At 34.7% G+C, this 17,570-nt stretch overlaps 2 protein-coding genes and 1 long non-coding RNA gene across 3 annotated transcripts in view; 2 read left to right on the forward strand and 1 right to left on the reverse strand.

Annotated features, from left to right (window-relative positions):
* The window catches only part of LOC127835910 (hemicentin-1-like), a 225,199-nt gene that overhangs the window by 88,581 nt on the left and 119,048 nt on the right, over nt 1–17,570 (forward strand). The gene's annotated exons all lie outside the window — the stretch shown is intronic.
* LOC127834872 (uncharacterized) lies at nt 4,171–10,552 on the reverse strand. The gene is made up of 4 exons (XR_008028262.1): nt 10,436–10,552; nt 8,916–8,997; nt 8,418–8,522; nt 4,171–7,603 (listed from the first exon to the last, which is right to left on the reverse strand). It is a non-coding gene; the product is annotated as an uncharacterized LOC127834872 (long non-coding RNA).
* Nucleotides 15,553–16,459, forward strand: LOC127834866 (uncharacterized). Its single transcript, XM_052360983.1, has 3 exons — nt 15,553–15,796; nt 15,910–16,038; nt 16,180–16,459. The coding sequence occupies exons 1-3, from the start codon at nt 15,558–15,560 to the stop codon at nt 16,331–16,333; spliced, it is 522 nt and encodes a 173-aa protein (XP_052216943.1). The 5' UTR covers nt 15,553–15,557; the 3' UTR covers nt 16,334–16,459.

Genomic DNA, 17,570 nt, shown 5'->3' on the forward strand with positions numbered 1-17,570 from the left:
CTCCGCTAGAAGAATGGCATTTGTCGTCTGCTACAACAGGCAGTGGTTGTCTTTCCATACCGTGCCTAAGGCTTCTAAGCACATACTGATTTGCAAAATATGGCCTGTAACGTTAGTGTGAGCTAATGCTCACACTAAAATAGGACAATTTTGCTCATCGCATTTATCCGATACGAACATAAGCTGTGCAGGGCAGTCGATTGCATCAGTACGGGATTTCCCAGAGCGTTATCAAGTTACACAGGTATCACAGATTGCTGTGAGAGGTTTGTGTCTTGTTGTTATTAACAAAGGGCGTATTGACATAAATGAAATCATGTCTATTCAAGCGTACTCACATCATACTAAGTATTCAAGGCTTGCTTTAATATAACACGGTGCAGGTTAATTTTTTATTTATATCAAATATTTGAAAGCAATGATAATTGAGCTTTATTCGAAATTCACATTATTTTTTAATTTAAAAAAAGAATACAATTGACAATTATTATTATTTGTTTAATGAAAACGTCTGACATAGTTAACGGTTTGACAAAATTATAAAAAAATATCGTGTGCAACCATTGCTTTGTGTTTATTTCACTTTTTGCATGTCATTTACATGGTTTGCACGCTTTAAATTCGCGTTGCTTTGCACAGACATCGAGACCTTGACATATTTTAATCATATTTACGTGTTTTTTTACCAGGCGATATGCTGTCAGAATGCGGTTGCATAAAGAATTGCTTGCATTTAATATGACTTGTGTAGTATAATCCTCTAAAATAAACTTCTTCAAAGGGGAGCTAACACGTGTTAATTTAATAATAATGCGTGCATAATTATTCCCCATGGGTAAATTGGTGTTGTCTAATATTTAGAGAAGTAAGTGTATAGAAAGAATAATTACACTAATAGCGAGAGGAAGAATATCGAGTGAATACGCTTAAAAAAAATATTTATATGTGTTGAGTATTACATAAAATTACCTATGCCAAATCATTTGTATTATTGCAAAACTAATTCTCCTAAGTGTTTAGCTTATATTCAAGTATGGGTCATTTTCAAACATATGTATGCTGATTTCGACAAACGTATTCATATGAGCATTTCTGAATAGCAATTAAGAAGCATATGATAAAACTTTGTAAATTATTATACGCATAAGTGTCAGTTAATCAAATTATTGCTTAAAGATCAAATTACATTGCACAGTTGCTGGTTGTCTATCGAATTTTTGTAACTATTAATGTGTGTATGACAAACATGTGTACTAGTTATTTATAACTAAACCGTACCCTGAACTAACGACAAAGCCAATATTTTAAATGGAAAACCAGCATTACAATATGCATTGAATACCTCTTCGATTCAAAGCGAATAACATGAACAAATCAGTGCTTATATTATTAAGTATGAGTGTCATAATGATTGTTATATGCCGTTTTAAAAGTGTGAACTACATTTGAACAGAAGATACGCAAAACTGTTGTAAATCTATTTGAATTCAAATTAAAAGTAATCAATATGACGATCAGTATCCACCGATAGCCTCTAACCGACCAATGACTACGATAGTTGTTCATAATAACAATGAGCTGTGATAAATCAAATATCTATCAACGTTTGAATATACATAAGTTAATAAAATGTATGTTATTTTATAAACAAATAAATAAGATAAAGACAAATTTATTGTTCCACTTTTTTTATAACAAAAGAAGTCAATTAAAGAAGCTGTAAACAATCAGGTCATCAAAAAGTGAACTTTCAGATACAAAAATATAAGACCCAGGAGTTTATACATTAACTAAAATTACCATTTCATTATTATATGCGTGTTTTGGAATAATCTATCAAGTTTTCTGAAAAGATATCACACTGACATTGACATAGACTTTTTCTTTCTTACGCATAAACAAATATTAAACAATTTCACTTCAACATGTGTAGCTTTATAAAACATTGTTACTGAACGTAACAAAACAACACTCACATGGAGACTGACTATAAAACATAACAAGAGCACCGCCTTGCGGGTGCAGACCGCTCATCTATTTTTCTTTTTAAGGGTGTAGGGACCTATTTCAATTTCAATCACAAAGGAGGGAGGGGTGGAGTGGAGAGGGGTGTATAATGTGGGGGTGTGGTCATTTAATACATTATCTTCCAATAATGCAAAAAAATGCAAAAAAAAACATTATTTTTTTTTTGGGGGGGGGGATTCTTGTGTGGGATGGTTGGACGGTATTTCAAAAATAAAATAAAAGCTGCGCCATGAGCGCATGATACGCCCGTCGTTCGCCAATGAAGTAGTAAGGTAATAAATAACCCTTTGAATCATTTTTTTACTTCAGTTTATTTGTATTTGAATACATGGTTTATTTTATAAGTACATGAGCATGGAAATCACGAAATTTTGACGAACAAAGTCCCATAACTCTGGAACGACAATTCAGAATTCCGTCAAAAACGAAAGGGGATCAGGGTTTATCAATATTAAGATTGTGTTGAAATTTGAAAAAAATCCATCGAAGGATATTTGAGCTACAGTAGGACATTCAATGAAATCACGAAATTTTGACGAACAAAGTCCCATAACTCTGGAACGACAATTCAGAATTCCGTCAAAAACGAAAGGGGATCAGGGTTTATCAATATTAAGATTGTGTTAAAATTTGAAGAAAATCTGTCAAAGGATATTTGACGTAGCGTACGACATTAACAGACGGACGGACGGACGGACGGACGGACAGACGGACGCGGGGTATACCATAATACGTCCCGTCATAGACGGGCGTATAAAAAATCCATCGGGGGATATTTGAGCTACGGTAGGATACATGAACAACAATAACATTTAAGGTCACAGTGACCTTGACCTTAGAATGAATGACCTTGAAATGACCAGTGGTCATCTAAGTGTGCTTGCAAACCTTCATGTCAAGTTTGAAGACTCTATGTCCAAGCATACCAAAGTTATAACAATTTTAACATTTTAACATTTAAGGTCACAGTGACCTTGACCTTCAAATGAATGACATTGAAATGACCACTGGTCATCTTCTAGTACTGGCCAATCTTTATTTCAAGTTTGAAGACTCTAGGTACAAGCATACCAAAGTTATAACATGAAATAAGAACTTTAACATTTTTACATTCAAGGTCACAGTGACCTTGACCTTCAAATGAATGACCTTGAAATGTCCAGGGGTTACTTACTAGTTCTGGCCAACCTTCATGTCAAGTTTCAAGACTCTAGGTCCAAGCATACCAAAGTTATAACAACTTTAACATTTTTACATTCAAGGTCACAGTGACCTTGACCTTCAAATGAATGACCTTGAAATGTCCAGTGGTTACTTACTAGTTCTGGCCAACCTTCATGTCAAGTTTCAAGACTCTAGGTCCAAGCATACCAAAGTTATAACAACTTTAACATTTTTATATAGCTACAGTAGGAAATTCAATGAAATCACGAAATTTTGACGAACAAAGTCCCATAACTCTGGAACGACAATTCAGAATTCCGTCAAAAACGAAAGGGGATCAGGGTTTATCAATATTAAGATTGTGTTAAAATTTGAAGAAAATCTGTCAAAGGATATTTGACGTAGCGTACGACATTAACAGACGGACGGACGGACGGACGGACGCGGGGTATACCATAATACGTCCCGTCATAGACGGGCGTATAATAATAAAAATAAATATTTCTTTGAAAAAACAAGAGATGTGTTTGTCAGAAACGCAATGCCCCCTATTGCGCCGCTTTGGAAAAAAAAAAATGTTTTTTTTTACCTTTGACCTTGAGGGATGACCTTGACCTTGAACTTCCACCACTAAAAAAGTGCAGCTTTATGAGAACGCCGCTTTGAAATATTATTCTTTTGACCTTTGACCTTGAAGGATGACCTTGACCTTGAAGGATGACCTTGACCTTGAACTTTCACCACTCAAAATGTGCAGCTTCATTATAACGCCGCTTTGAAATTATTATTTTTTGACCTTTGACCTTGAAGGATGACCTTGACCTTGAACTTCCACCACTCAAATTGTGCAGCTTCATGAGAACGCCGCTTTGAATTATTTTTTTTTACTTTTGATCTTGAAGGATGACCTTGACCCTGAAGGATAACCTTGACCTTGAACTTCCACCACTCAAAATATGCAGCTTCATGAGAACGCCGCTTTGAATTTTTTTATTTTATTTTTTACCTTGAAGGATGACCTTGACCTTGAACTTCCACCACTCAAAATGTGCAGCTTCATGATAACGCCGCTTTGAATTTTTTATTATTTTGTTTGACCTTTGACCTTGAAGAATGACCTTGACCTTGAAGGATGACCTTGACCTTGAACCTACACCACTCGAAATGTGCAGCTTCATGATAACACTTTGAATTTTTTTTTTGACCTTTGACCTTAAAGGATGACCTTGAATTTCCACCATTCAAAATTTGCAGCTTCATGAGAACGCCGCTTTGAAATTAAAACAAAAAAATTGACCTTGAAGGATGACCATGACCTTGAACTTCCACCACTCAAAATGTGCAGCTTCATGAGATACACATGCATGCCAAATATCAAGTTTTGCTATCTTCAATATTAAAAAAGTTATGGTCAGTGTTAAAATTTTCGGACGGACAGATGCCATATATTTGATATTTGACCTTGAAGGATGACCTTCACCTTTCACCACTCAAAATGTTCAGCTCCATGAGGTACACATGCGTGCCAAATATCAAGTTGCTATCTTCAATATTGAAAAAATTATGGCCAATATTAAAGTTTTCGGACGAACAGACGCCATAAATTTGACCTTGAAGGATGACCTTGACCTTGACATTTCACCAATCATAATGTGCAGCTCCATAAGATACACATGCATGCCAAATATAAAGTTGCTATCTTAAAAAGTGTAAAAGTTATGGCCAATGTTAAATTTTTTTCGGAAGGACAGACTGACATACTGACGGACAGTTCAATTGCTATATGCCACCCTACCGGGGACATAAAAAATATTTTTTGGGGTGGGGGGTGGGGGGGGGGGGGGTATAGTGTTAGGGTGTGGTGGTCATTTATTAGATGATCTTTAATTTAAAAAAAAATAATGGGGGGGGGTTTTGAGGGGGGATTCGGGGAGGGGGCGTGGGGGATGGTTTGGGTGGAGTCAATTGTGGTATGTCAGGTAAGAGTTGTTTTGTCAAAGTATCAAACGAATCTAATCATAAATAAAGAAGGTATGGCAATTTTAGCAAAATTTAATAATTTGACCTTGAGAGTCAAGGTTATTCAAAGGTCAAGGTAAAATTCAACTTGCCAGGTACAGTACCCTCATGATAGCATGAAAGTATTTGAAGTTTAAAAGCAATAGCCTTGATACTTTAGAAGTAAAGTGGATCTAAACACAAAATGTAACCATATATTCAAAGTTACTAAGTCAGAGGGCCATAATTCCGTAAAAATGACAACCAGAGTTATGCAACTTGTCCTTTACTGTCCCCTTATGATAGTTTGTGAGTGTTCCAAGTATGAAAGCATTATCTATGATACTTTAGGGGTAAAGTGGACCAAATCATTTCAGTCAAAATGCCAGTCAGAGTTACATAACTTTGCCTGCACAGTCCCCTTACCATAGTTAGTAAGTGTTGCAAGTATGAAAGCAATAGCTTTGATACTTTAGAAGTAAAGTGGATCTTAACACAAAATTTTACAAAATATTTGAAGTTACTAGACAAAAAAGGGCCATAATTCCGTTAAAAAGCCAACCAGAGTTATGCAACTTGCACTGTACAGTCCCCTAACGATAGTTAGAGAGTTTTTTAAGTCTGAAAGCAATAGCTATGGTACTTTAGGAGTAAACTGGACCAAAACAAAAAACTTTACCAAATGTAAAATTATCTAAGTATAAAAGGGGCCATAATTCTGTCAAAATGCCAGTCAGAGTTACATAACTTTGCCTGCACAGTCCTCTTATGATAGTTAGTAAGTGTTGCAAGTATGAAAGCAATAGTTTTGATACTTAAGGAATAAAGCAAACCTTAACACAAAACTAAACCAAATTTTCAATTTTCTAAGTATAAAAAGGAAACATAATTCTTACAAAATGCTTGATATAGTTGTCTGCTCTTGTTTATAGATTGTGGTCATGTTGGTAAAGAAGTATGCAAAATAGAACAGCAATATGACAAGGTACATAGAAAATATTTGAGGTGGCACACAAACTTTAACATAGATTTGTCAATAATATGCATATTCTAAGTGGAAAAAGGGCCATAATTCTTACAAAATGCTTGATACAGTTGTCTGCTCTTCTTTATAGATTGGAGTCATGTTGGTTAAGAAGTATGCAAAATATGAAAGCAATATGTCAAGCCTCAAGGGACAAAAATATTTGAGGTGGTACGCAAACATTAACATTCCAACGCTCACACAGACGCCGACACCGGGTAGAGTAGGATAGCTCCACTATATATATTTCATATATAATAGTCGAGCTAAAAATCAACAAAAAAGAATGACATAGAAGTTTTCAATATTAACACTCTTACACAGATTTTGACCACACTTGAAAACAGCCTAGATATTATTACAGTCTGCAAAATTTACCCATCGCCTGATCGCCAATGCGATGAAATCTCAGCTCTGGCGATAGAAAAATTGAAAATAGATTACCTGAATTGCGATGAAAAAAAATCTGAGCAAATAAACCAATTAATAATAAATTGACGCATTTCAGGTGTAAATTCTTAGTGAAAACGCTTGGTTACTTCCCTAAGTTTTCTATCATTAGTGATCTCCCTTAGATGTTATATAGAGTGTAGTCTGGCTTGCGTATTTAAAATGTTGTAATACTTTTGGTAAACTGATCTTGCATTCTACGCCGATAAATGAAATAATAGTGCGAGGGTTTTTATAAATTAAGTAAAATGGTTGAATGTCTTTATTAATAGCTTTGAAATAACGAAATAACAGTGTTTATCATTTATATCATTAATAATGAAAATAACATTGCAAAATATTGTAAAGAACTCTCAGAGTAAGATGTGATGGAATAAAAGTTTGAAACCTAGAATACTGATTTTTTCACAATCTTACCCCCCCCCCCAATTGCAATCTATATATAACGACCGTTGCCGTTCTTTCATGATAATGTCACTGTAAATTAATTATTCTGGCTATGAAAACTTTCCTCTGGCTATGACATTATCAAAGTTTAATAGCCACATTGGCTATGAAGACGAAAAACTTAGTTTTGCAGACTGTTATTAACAGAAACATTATGACCAACTTTCATCACTATAGAGTCAAATGTGGATAAGGCATGAAGCCGGGCATAGACAAACCACAATGGCTGACCTATAGCACTTCATGCACAAGTGAGCATGACACAACACCTACATAAATAAGTTAATGATGTCTATAAGTGCTGCATTTTGGTTCTGTTGTGGGGCACCGTACACAACATAATCCACTTCCTGTGCCTCAATACTAGTAAGTTGTTCAGGCAGTGGTACCTGCTGATCTATGCATAAGTTGTGCAGGCACATTCATGCATCTACTGCTTGACAGCACTCATCAAGTCTCATGAATAAACATCCTTCAGTTTCATGTAGACACCTGTCGATAGAGAATAACAAATAATATTACCTCGAGATTCAATTACAATATCAAATTTATTATCAATGGTGTTTATTATGCATTTTATTTAATTGATATATATCTTCAAATATTAATTGAATTTAAGACTAAAATGGGTAAATAAATAAATTTAATAAAACAAAATTTGCAATAATCCACAGCATCCATTTTTATCAACATATGCACGTGCATATATAAAAGCAACTTTAAAATCCTGTTTCAATTTTTTTTTTTTACTAGATGTGTCTCTTCACTGATGCCCCCACTTCAGGTAGAGATACACAAACAAGTCCATCAGTCATTTAAAGAGACAAGAGTCTTCAGAACAAACAACATATGTATAAATGATCAAAACTTGAACATAATAATAATTACACATTATTTTTACAGCCACAATTAATTTTTTAGGTCATTCAGCAGTGGCAGTTTATGCAAAACCCATCCACAAATATAAAGACAAACCGAGTTGACAGTCCGGTGCAATGCTTAAGGCTTCCCTCTTTTTACATTCACTAAATTGTTATGATTGTGATGTAGATGCGATGATTACAATGTTGCTCTAAAGAGAAAGATATTAAGCATTGCACTTGTCAATCCATATATTTTGTGGGGTAATGTATTTTGTGCTTTAATACTGGTAAATGGTGTCAAATATTGATTAACTGAATGTTTTTATCTGTTATAACCAAAATAAACATAGATGTAGTAAATTTAAATACCTAAATCTACTCTCAACAGTCCAAAAGCCCTCTCAACCACAACACCACAACTTGACAACATGGTTGTAACTCACCTCTGCATCTGTTGACGGCCTAAGCAAGGTCGTTTATACATATTTTTTAAAGGATAGCCGGAGTCGCCAAGTAGGTATCCCAGGTGGTTTTCTTCAAGGAAATGTCTAATGAAAAATTTAAAAAAGCTAGGTTTAAGTTGGAACAATCATCAGTTAAATGGTTTATTAAGATAGCTATAGGATGCTCATAAGCTTAACGCAATCTTAAATTAATTTCAATTATAAATTCAACATTGATATGCATATTTTATGTGTTGATACAGTTAATACAGATATACATGTAAAGTAATATAATTGAATCTTCTCTGTTTGTTAAAAGAAATTAAAATGTAAAATTATGTATGTGCATTTTACACATTATATATTAGTAATGTGCAATGCATTGATGTAAAAACTAAAATATTTCAATCATCATTACAGTAGAATTTCACTTTTCACAATACTAGCCATAGTTCCTCTAATGGTATATCCATAAAGGCACATTATTTATTGTCATACCTTCAAAGTTCAAACCAAAGCTGTAGAAGACAGAGGCATCATGTGTGTTGACCCAGGCCATTTTGACACAATGTCAATGAACCTGCAAATAAACTACACTTTAATATGTGAAAATGCAATTCAATTATCTTTGATGAATGATTGGGGCATCTATTTTATTCAAATGTTTTATGATGTAACACTATTGGTTAAGCCACCTCTGACTGATATTGTGCAGTGTGATACAGTGTCATGAAAATAACATTGGACAAGAGCGCAACACGATCAGAATATAACTTTGCTACCCTGTATCTCACTGTGCAGTGTGAGATTGATGTTGCTCAGCTGATTGATGTTATATTGACTGTAAAATTCATAAATCTAATGTTGACAGAACATTGGTACTAATGTTGGGTTTGCAAAGTTTACCACTTGCAATCGGTGGGGCAGATATTGCATACATCATACAGTGCATTATTAGATAGACGAACATGTCAAGACTTTATGCGAAAAAGGTATATCAGTAAATTACGTCGATATAGAATCGTCCGAAAGATGCAATATCCGAATTCTAATTCACCCTTTACAATTCAAAATATAATGACAAATGAACTGTTTTACTTTAAAAGATACAAGATACAAGATACAAACTTTTATTTCAAGTCGGTTAACAATAAATAACAGTATAACATTAGCTATGTATAGCTATTGACCGACACATATAAATAGTAATATGGTTATGTACAAGGCATAAATAAATAAATAAATTTTCATATTTCTTGTTAAAATATCAAAGGCATATTTAGTTTACTAACAAAGCACATGATAATAACTTAGCAACTATAAAATAACTAAGCAACTATATAATAACTTAGCAGCTATATAAAAGATATAAACACATAAAAAAGTAAGCTTGTAATTAAAACATAATTATTTACTTAAAGGATTTACATTAGTTGTGATGAAAGTATATTTACTTAATAATGATTAAGCTTATTTATAAAAAAGCATATATCACAGTGTGCATGAAACATAAGAAACATGCAAGCAACAAGCAGCCAAAATTTTAGCAACTTAAACAAGCAAGCAACAAAAAGCCAAAATTTAAGCACTTACATATTCAATGAAAGTTTATTTTACTTATAATGATTTAACTTACATATTTATATTAAAATCAGGTTCGTTGCATGAGTAAAAAGAAAAGGGTATATCACAGTGTGCATGCAACACAAAAGCAAGCAAGCAACAAAATCTAAAAAATGTAGCACTTTAAACGAGCTAGCAACAAAAAGCCAAATAAAAAGTTTTTTCAAAAGTACTTGTATTTGGCTTATTAATCACTTTAAGCACTTTTTAAATACACAATGATAAGCTTGTATCACAGTATGCATGAAAACATAGAGCATGCAAGCAACAACAAAAAGCAAAAATTTAGCAGCTATGTTTGATACATGCAATAGGAGCAGCGGCAGCCATAAAACCATAAGAAACCATAAAACATGTGTTTTGATAAAAATGAACAAAGATAACTAAATATTTACCTATTTAACGAATTAATTATCCCAACATTACAAATATCAGTTCCCTTGGACGTTTAATGAAGATAATAATATAACGAATATATTTAAGGTTATCAAACATAAATACGTTCAATAGTATCAACCCGGGGGGTAACTTCCTATATACGGGTATATAGGGGTGTGCCGAAAATATGGGGGGTGTTTTTCGATTAAAATTATAGATATGGATATGGTTTTTAGCATCTAAGTATAGGTATGGGTATTGAAATCAGAAATTTGCCTGTATATAAATGCATATAGATTTGAAAGTATCAGTATTAAAAGGGGTATGATAAATTTCATTATTGTATATGTCAAAGACCTATAGAATACTGCAGGTATTGTATAGGTCTTTGTATTTGTATATAAATGGGTATAAAAATAGTAAATTTCAGTAGCGAGAAAGATGCAGAAACTTGACTGTTTTTATCTGTTTATAGTACAATTTTGACGGACGGGATTGTTAAATGGGTCCAGTTTATCAAAATTCTTGTATTGAAATGTGTCCAACTTCTCAATGGTATCGTATACAATAGGTATGCTTTTTCAAAAATCTTGTATCAAAATGGGTCTACTTTATCAGAGTTCCGGTATAAAAATGGGTCACACTTCAGAAGTCTCAGCGGGACCCCCCATACATAAAATTTTGGAAGTTACCCGCCCCCCCCCCCCCGGGAGTATCACTATTTCTCCATCACGGAGATCGCTAAATCCTTTCTTTCTCGAAACATTTTCATCTCTTTTGGTTTACCAACGTCTAAAGCTCGTGCGGCCGCCATGTTTACGAACGCTAAGAGTGGTCTTACCCAATCGTAGCTTTAAGCACAAATCTTACGACATCTTAGCCGCGATATCTTTGATAAAACGGTTCGCAGTACTTAAGATAAGCGTACGACAAAAACCTACGAAACTTACGTAAGATCACGCTAAGATATGTTGTTAAAACGGCCCCCAGATGGCGTTTCTACGAACGGAAGTCCAGCCAGAGCTTACATGTTGCTGCATATGATGGTTGCATATTTCATATTACAATTAGTTCTAATCAGACAATAACTTCAGAGCGTTTCTGAATCACTAAGTGGCATGTATGAACGGCATATTTTAATGCGTTTGCTACAAATGCATCATTTACATATAGTTTCTATTCCAGTTCTTCCATTTTACTTTGTGTATTATACAAATCAAAGTAATCCTATTCAACATATTACGGTTAAAAGTTTAGCGAGGCACAATCGATGTTCCTTGACTTAACAACTTGATAGTTTCATATGAAGCCTGCAGCCATTACGTCCGATTCTTTTAATACAAATGCAGAGACTTATAAAAATACTAAACATCAGGCTTATAGTGTTGACTTCTTCTTTATCTGGATATAACTATTTTGTCAAAGTATGCCCTACCGCCGCAATCCAGTAAATAAAATGACGAGTCTTAGGGATTAAAAGCTCGGCGATATTGGCTTAATTTGTACATTCGTTTCAGTGGTTTAATTACAATCAACCATTATGATTCATTACAGAGCTATTGAGATTATTAAGCGATAACCTGTTGACTTTAAACAGTTAAATGAAAATTTAGCATGTTAGCTTTTGCAAATACCGCTTCGGTGAGGACTGGAGACAATTCAATAGAAACATGTAAAATCGCGGCAGAGGTACGCTTCTCGTGATATTAAAAATATCTATATAATAAAATCAATTTTATTCGGCTGCATTTATTATTGGGTTTCTTTATTCAACTTTATTATGCAATTTTCAATTTTTTAATAGTTGAAACCCTGACATAGCTTTCTCCTGTATGAAGTATTTTGCGACAGGAAGTTATTTATATTGTTTTTTATTATTATTTAATCATATGAAAGAACTATGTAAATAAATTTACACAAAAAATGTAATGTTCTTTTGTGTATACAAATTTAACCCCGCTATCTCGGAAAAACTTTCATTTGATTTAAATTAACTGAAATTGAAGCACTTGTATAAGTGTATTTCTTAACAAACACAATCAATACTTTGATAGCATACGGTTAACTAAAAAACTAAACACGTTATTACACATGTTGTGATTGTAATTGTACCAGTGTTTTTAGAACAACTGTTATTCCGGAATTTGTATCGCTAAATGTTATAAATGTAACGTTTACACCAGTAACATCTGCATTCGTCGACAGTCTATTCACACCTGTGCTCGTTGAATTAAGAAAACATTTAAACCCACATTTATAATAGCACTCTCCTTCATTTTTTGGTTGGGTCCATTAAAACACCCTACGTGTTTTGTTTCATTAATTGTCCATCCAAAATTAAAGTCCACCAAAACAGTGTGAATGTCGGTGTCGGCATTAACACATTGTTCTGAGCAAGTTCCTGAAATATAAATTAGAATTCTTAAATGTTTCATCACTTTTTTGCGAAGTTCATTTCCCTTTTGATTATGTTGTATCATGAAAGTACATATTTCTATAATACTTTAATATATGAATTCAAACATCGTGTACCGGGGTATGCTATGAAGTTTTCTTCCAGGAGAATACTTAATGAAACAAACATAATCGAAGACGCCATTGTTACAATTGACTATGGGCGCCATACACAAAAACATACAACAGTTTTATAATTAAGATCACTTCCCTAAGGGAACACATTGTCTGCTTTAATTAGTTTTGGCAAATATACTATATTTAATTTAAAGGACGAACCGATTCGATTGGTTAAGGATAGCCGAAACAAGTTTTAACTTAAAGACGACGGAACTTAAAACGGCCGGGTCATTTTGAAATATCAATGCAACATTCTTGGCATATTTGGTCTGTGTCTTTCGAATACAAAATATTAAAATAGTGTCGTAATCGTTCATTTGTTAAAGCGATGCTGCTGTTGGTTTAAAAAAAGTAACTCATAATGATATGGCGGCACACTTTAACCATACGGTACCGCACAGGTCAAGGAAGCAAAAACGATAATGTGAATTAAATTGTTTAAATATTATAATCATATTATTTCAATTCCATCACTAACAAATCCGGCATGACCATTTCTTGCACTGATTTATTTATAGGTAAATACCGTCTGATTTAAACATTATTTTACAGACAAATTAAGTACTCAAATCGACAAACCCGATGCTATAAAAATTTTAACACATGTTTGCATCAGTATTTTCAAGATAAAATCGTCCAGAAATCATGCGTCAAAACGATTTGAAAATCCATAGTTTACGCTTGGTTTAAATAAAATGACTGTATTAGAATCACAATCATCAATGAGTTTAAATGTAGTGGTGTTGTGTATGGCACAAAGTAATTTTCAGCAGATATCACATGTTATCCTAAATGTTTAACATAATTTAGGTCACTGAATTAGATTATAAAACGCTGCGTCCATATTTTGTCTTCCTAAAAAGGGGTAAGTACTTGTGTATGTAATAAATAACAAAATTTGTTTTTATTATTTTGCTGTCAAATGAAAAGAAATCAAAGTTTGATAAACGAGGAAATGTTTAATCAATTATAACTCGATAATACATATTCATAATCCTACTTAGAACAACAAGTCAATGAAGGCCTTTAAAAATATGTTATAACACTAGTCTATGTATATAATCACTACCAGATAAAATTGTACCAATAATACAAAAATTGGAGAAAAAAAACATGAAAACAATCATAAAGTCACTGGCCGACTAAAATGTCACATCTGTCAACAAATCATACAACTCTCACGCTATAAGTCCTCGACCCTTTGGTGGCCTCCAATATGTCTGGCCCACCGTGGCCGGATGACCCTCGTCTGACCCTTGGTCCTCTGGCGGCGTCCAATATGTCTTGCCCACCGCGGCACAGATGACCCTCGCCTGACCCTCGGTCCTCTTGCGGCGTCCAATGCCCGGTTGATAGCGCGTCCAGGTCGGCCCTTGTCGCCGAAACCACCTCTCTTTCAGATATGGCAGCTATCTGCCGTACCGTCGTTGGGTGATGGCCTCTGCCGCACCCACCCGAAACTTCCCGTTGGTCGATGCCCGTCTGCTGCACCCACCCGGAAACTGGGATCTATTCATTCAAACTAATCCCTAACAGTGCTAATGCGTGGTTTGTACATATTATATTTTTACAGCCAGCATTCAATCACTTAATCTATCAACACATAGACACATGAAAAGTACACATGCATAACTGCAATATTAACACCAACATACAAATACCATTTAAACATTCACATAAACATTAATTCACCCGGTATTATATAAATGTTACTGTGTTGTATATCTCAGAAGCTAGCAGGGTTTCGGTGCAAAAATTTACTAAAAATGTAACAACAAAAATTATTAAAGTAATATTTACTCCAGTTCCTTATAAATAAGTTATCCAAATGTCAGCCCCTTGAGAACTTTTCAGAGCGTCTACACTGCTCGAAACTTACGAGGGCACTGAGTTTATTTTTCTTAAAATTTCTGGGAACATCGGTTGTAAAGTTAACAATGCACGGATCTGTCGTTTATCAACTGGACATGCCTTTGTTATAAAATGCCAGAGTTCATGATTAGTTTGCATCCCAGAGCCCTATTATTTTGATAACCCAGGCCACATCGAGAACAAGCACAGATTTGGTTTGGTGTAGGGGAATTTAACATCGTACATGTACAAAGCATGAATCTAGAATCTTGACACAGACTTTATTGGCGATGGTTTTCTTCGCGGTGATGTGTGTGTTGACGGGGAACGACACCTAATATTCGCCAGCGACGATCAACTGAGCAGACTCCAGCAGTCCATTCGCTGGTTCGTCGACGGCACGTTCCACGTCGTTCGCAAGCCGTTTTAACAGCTGCTCTCCGTGCAAGCCTTCTTACGACACGAGGATTGTCTGAAGCAGGTGCCTTTAAAAAGTCTTCGTTTTGATGTCACGAACAAGGAAGGTAGACAACCTCGCGGTCTTTCAGCACATTTTGGGATTGTGGCGGGAAGAACCACTTGTCCAAGGATTCGTCATGGACTTTAAAATAGGTTGGTTTTACCTTTTTCAATTGCCATCTAGCGGTTGTATATTTTTTGTATTTTTTCAATTTGCGTTATGTGTTATTCATTGTGTACTTCTGCACAAGATACATGTCAACTCGTAATTTTACATGTACTATTTCAGCCCTATGGCAGGCGCTACGTGAGATCTTCTCCGCAGCCCAGATGAAAGGCTGCGTATTTCACTGGACCCAAGTTGTGCTCCGGCGCATCAATGTAGTGGGCCTGAAGACTACGTATGAAAAACGGGAGGCCGTCCATGCATTGATGCGAAAGCTGATGGCCGTTCCTTTTCTGTCTGGAATTCATATTCCGCGTGCATTCAGCGGGTACAATTAATGTTTCCAACATGTATACGCGTTCTAGTGTATATAATAATTGGACAATAAATAAACTTTTCATTTTCAAATAATTGTAGTAACACAAGCTTTTATTAATCCAGGTTGGCTGAACGAGCGACGTCCATGGAGACGGAAGCGGTCGAAGTCAACCTGGCTGGAGAGGACAGTTTGGGCACCGGAAGAGTGGTTCGTGTACCGGCAGACTGTCAGGACGAACAACGACACAGAAGGTTTGTGATGCATTCAGTCTGTCTGTATGTATGTTCACTAAATATTTTTTTTTACCTTTTGTAAGTTATTTTATTTTCATTGTGCTACTAAAGCGAATTACAAATAACATATCATTGTCTTATTAGTGTTTTGTTTTTAAGGGTGGCACCGTCGGTTGAGTTTGAAGGAAGCCGACCACAAGTGCTCCTTCTATGTTTTGGTACCTCTCCTACGGCGCGAGGCCGAGTACCTGCCATTGCAGGCCCAGCTGGTGCGAGAGGGAACCGGGCGGGTCCGACGCAACACCTATGTTAATATTGACCAGCAGCTTGACCAGCTCTGAGATGAATACGACCAGCGGGAATTTACCACCGAGGATTTCCTCGGCAAGATCGGGGAGACGTATGCCTTCTGAATCGTCGCCTCTTGATGATGATGATGATGATGATAATGCTGGTGATTACGATGTTACGTTGATGATAATTACGATGAATATTATTATGATGATGATAAATATGATGTCATAATGATGATGATTATTATAATGATGATTAATGTGATGTTATGCTTATGATGATTATTTTGATGCTGAAGATTATTATGATGCTGCAGATTATGGTGTAATTATGCTGATAATTATAATGATGATGATTTAAATGCTGACGTTTTTTATGTTAATTATGATGATGATGATAATTATGATTATTAGTATTATTATTATGATGATGATTATTATGATGATACACTTGACTTAATAATAAAATGAAAAACTTATGTGCAGTAAATTATGTATTATGTAATTATAGTAAATTAATGTATTGTGTTGTAAAGAAGTATTTATTCATTATTGTTATATTTTATAGTTTATTTGTATGTGTATTCGTAAATGTCTGTTTTACGCTATGTAATTTTATTTTGTTATACCTAGTTACGTGACAGAAAATAATATGTATACTTTTGTATGAAGACGATGTACTTGTGTATAAGTCTAAATAAACTGTCTGTCTGTCTGTCAGTTATTACTTTAAAATTATCCAAATATATGTAATAGACATAAATTTATAGTTTGTTTTATTTTCAAAGCCGTCTCAGCCGTATCTATTTTTTATAACGCCTCATTTCGACGACGATATATCTGAAGCAAAAGACAAGAGAATCTTTTTTCAAATGGATTAATCCTCAATTAAGATAATATAATACTGTAATAAACAGTATTCCAGATTTTCGACCAACATATTTTCAACGATTTATTCAAATAAAATATGGGGCCAAAAAAGCCTGGTACTTTGGCCGAATGAGCCTGAAATTGGGGCCGAATGAGCCTGAAAAACCGGGGCCTAAAGATCGAGCTTGGGGCCGAAAGAGCCGACAACCAAATCTGCCGCCGAAATTCGGTGGCATTCCCCAACCTGAAAAATATATTTCCCCCCCCCCCCCCCCCAAAAAAACTGATTTTCCCCCTCAGAAAATGAAAAAAAAAAAACAAACAAAAATCGTTGATTTATAGTTAAAAATTGACAGTTTTTCGCGCACTGAATTATCTACGCTATCT

This window comes from Dreissena polymorpha, chromosome 6 (assembly GCF_020536995.1).
Source record: "Dreissena polymorpha isolate Duluth1 chromosome 6, UMN_Dpol_1.0, whole genome shotgun sequence".
Taxonomy (NCBI): Eukaryota; Metazoa; Mollusca; class Bivalvia; order Myida; family Dreissenidae; genus Dreissena; species Dreissena polymorpha.

Bases quoted from the DNA above. Each gene is read 5' to 3' on its own strand.
- LOC127834866 (XM_052360983.1), top strand. From the start codon at position 15,558: ATGTCAACTCGTAATTTTACATGTACTATTTCAGCCCTATGGCAGGCG. The intron at 15,797-15,909 runs GTACAATTAATG...TTATTAATCCAG, and splicing joins ATTCCGCGTGCATTCAGCGG to GTTGGCTGAACGAGCGACGT. The intron at 16,039-16,179 runs GTTTGTGATGCA...TTTGTTTTTAAG, and splicing joins GACGAACAACGACACAGAAG to GGTGGCACCGTCGGTTGAGT.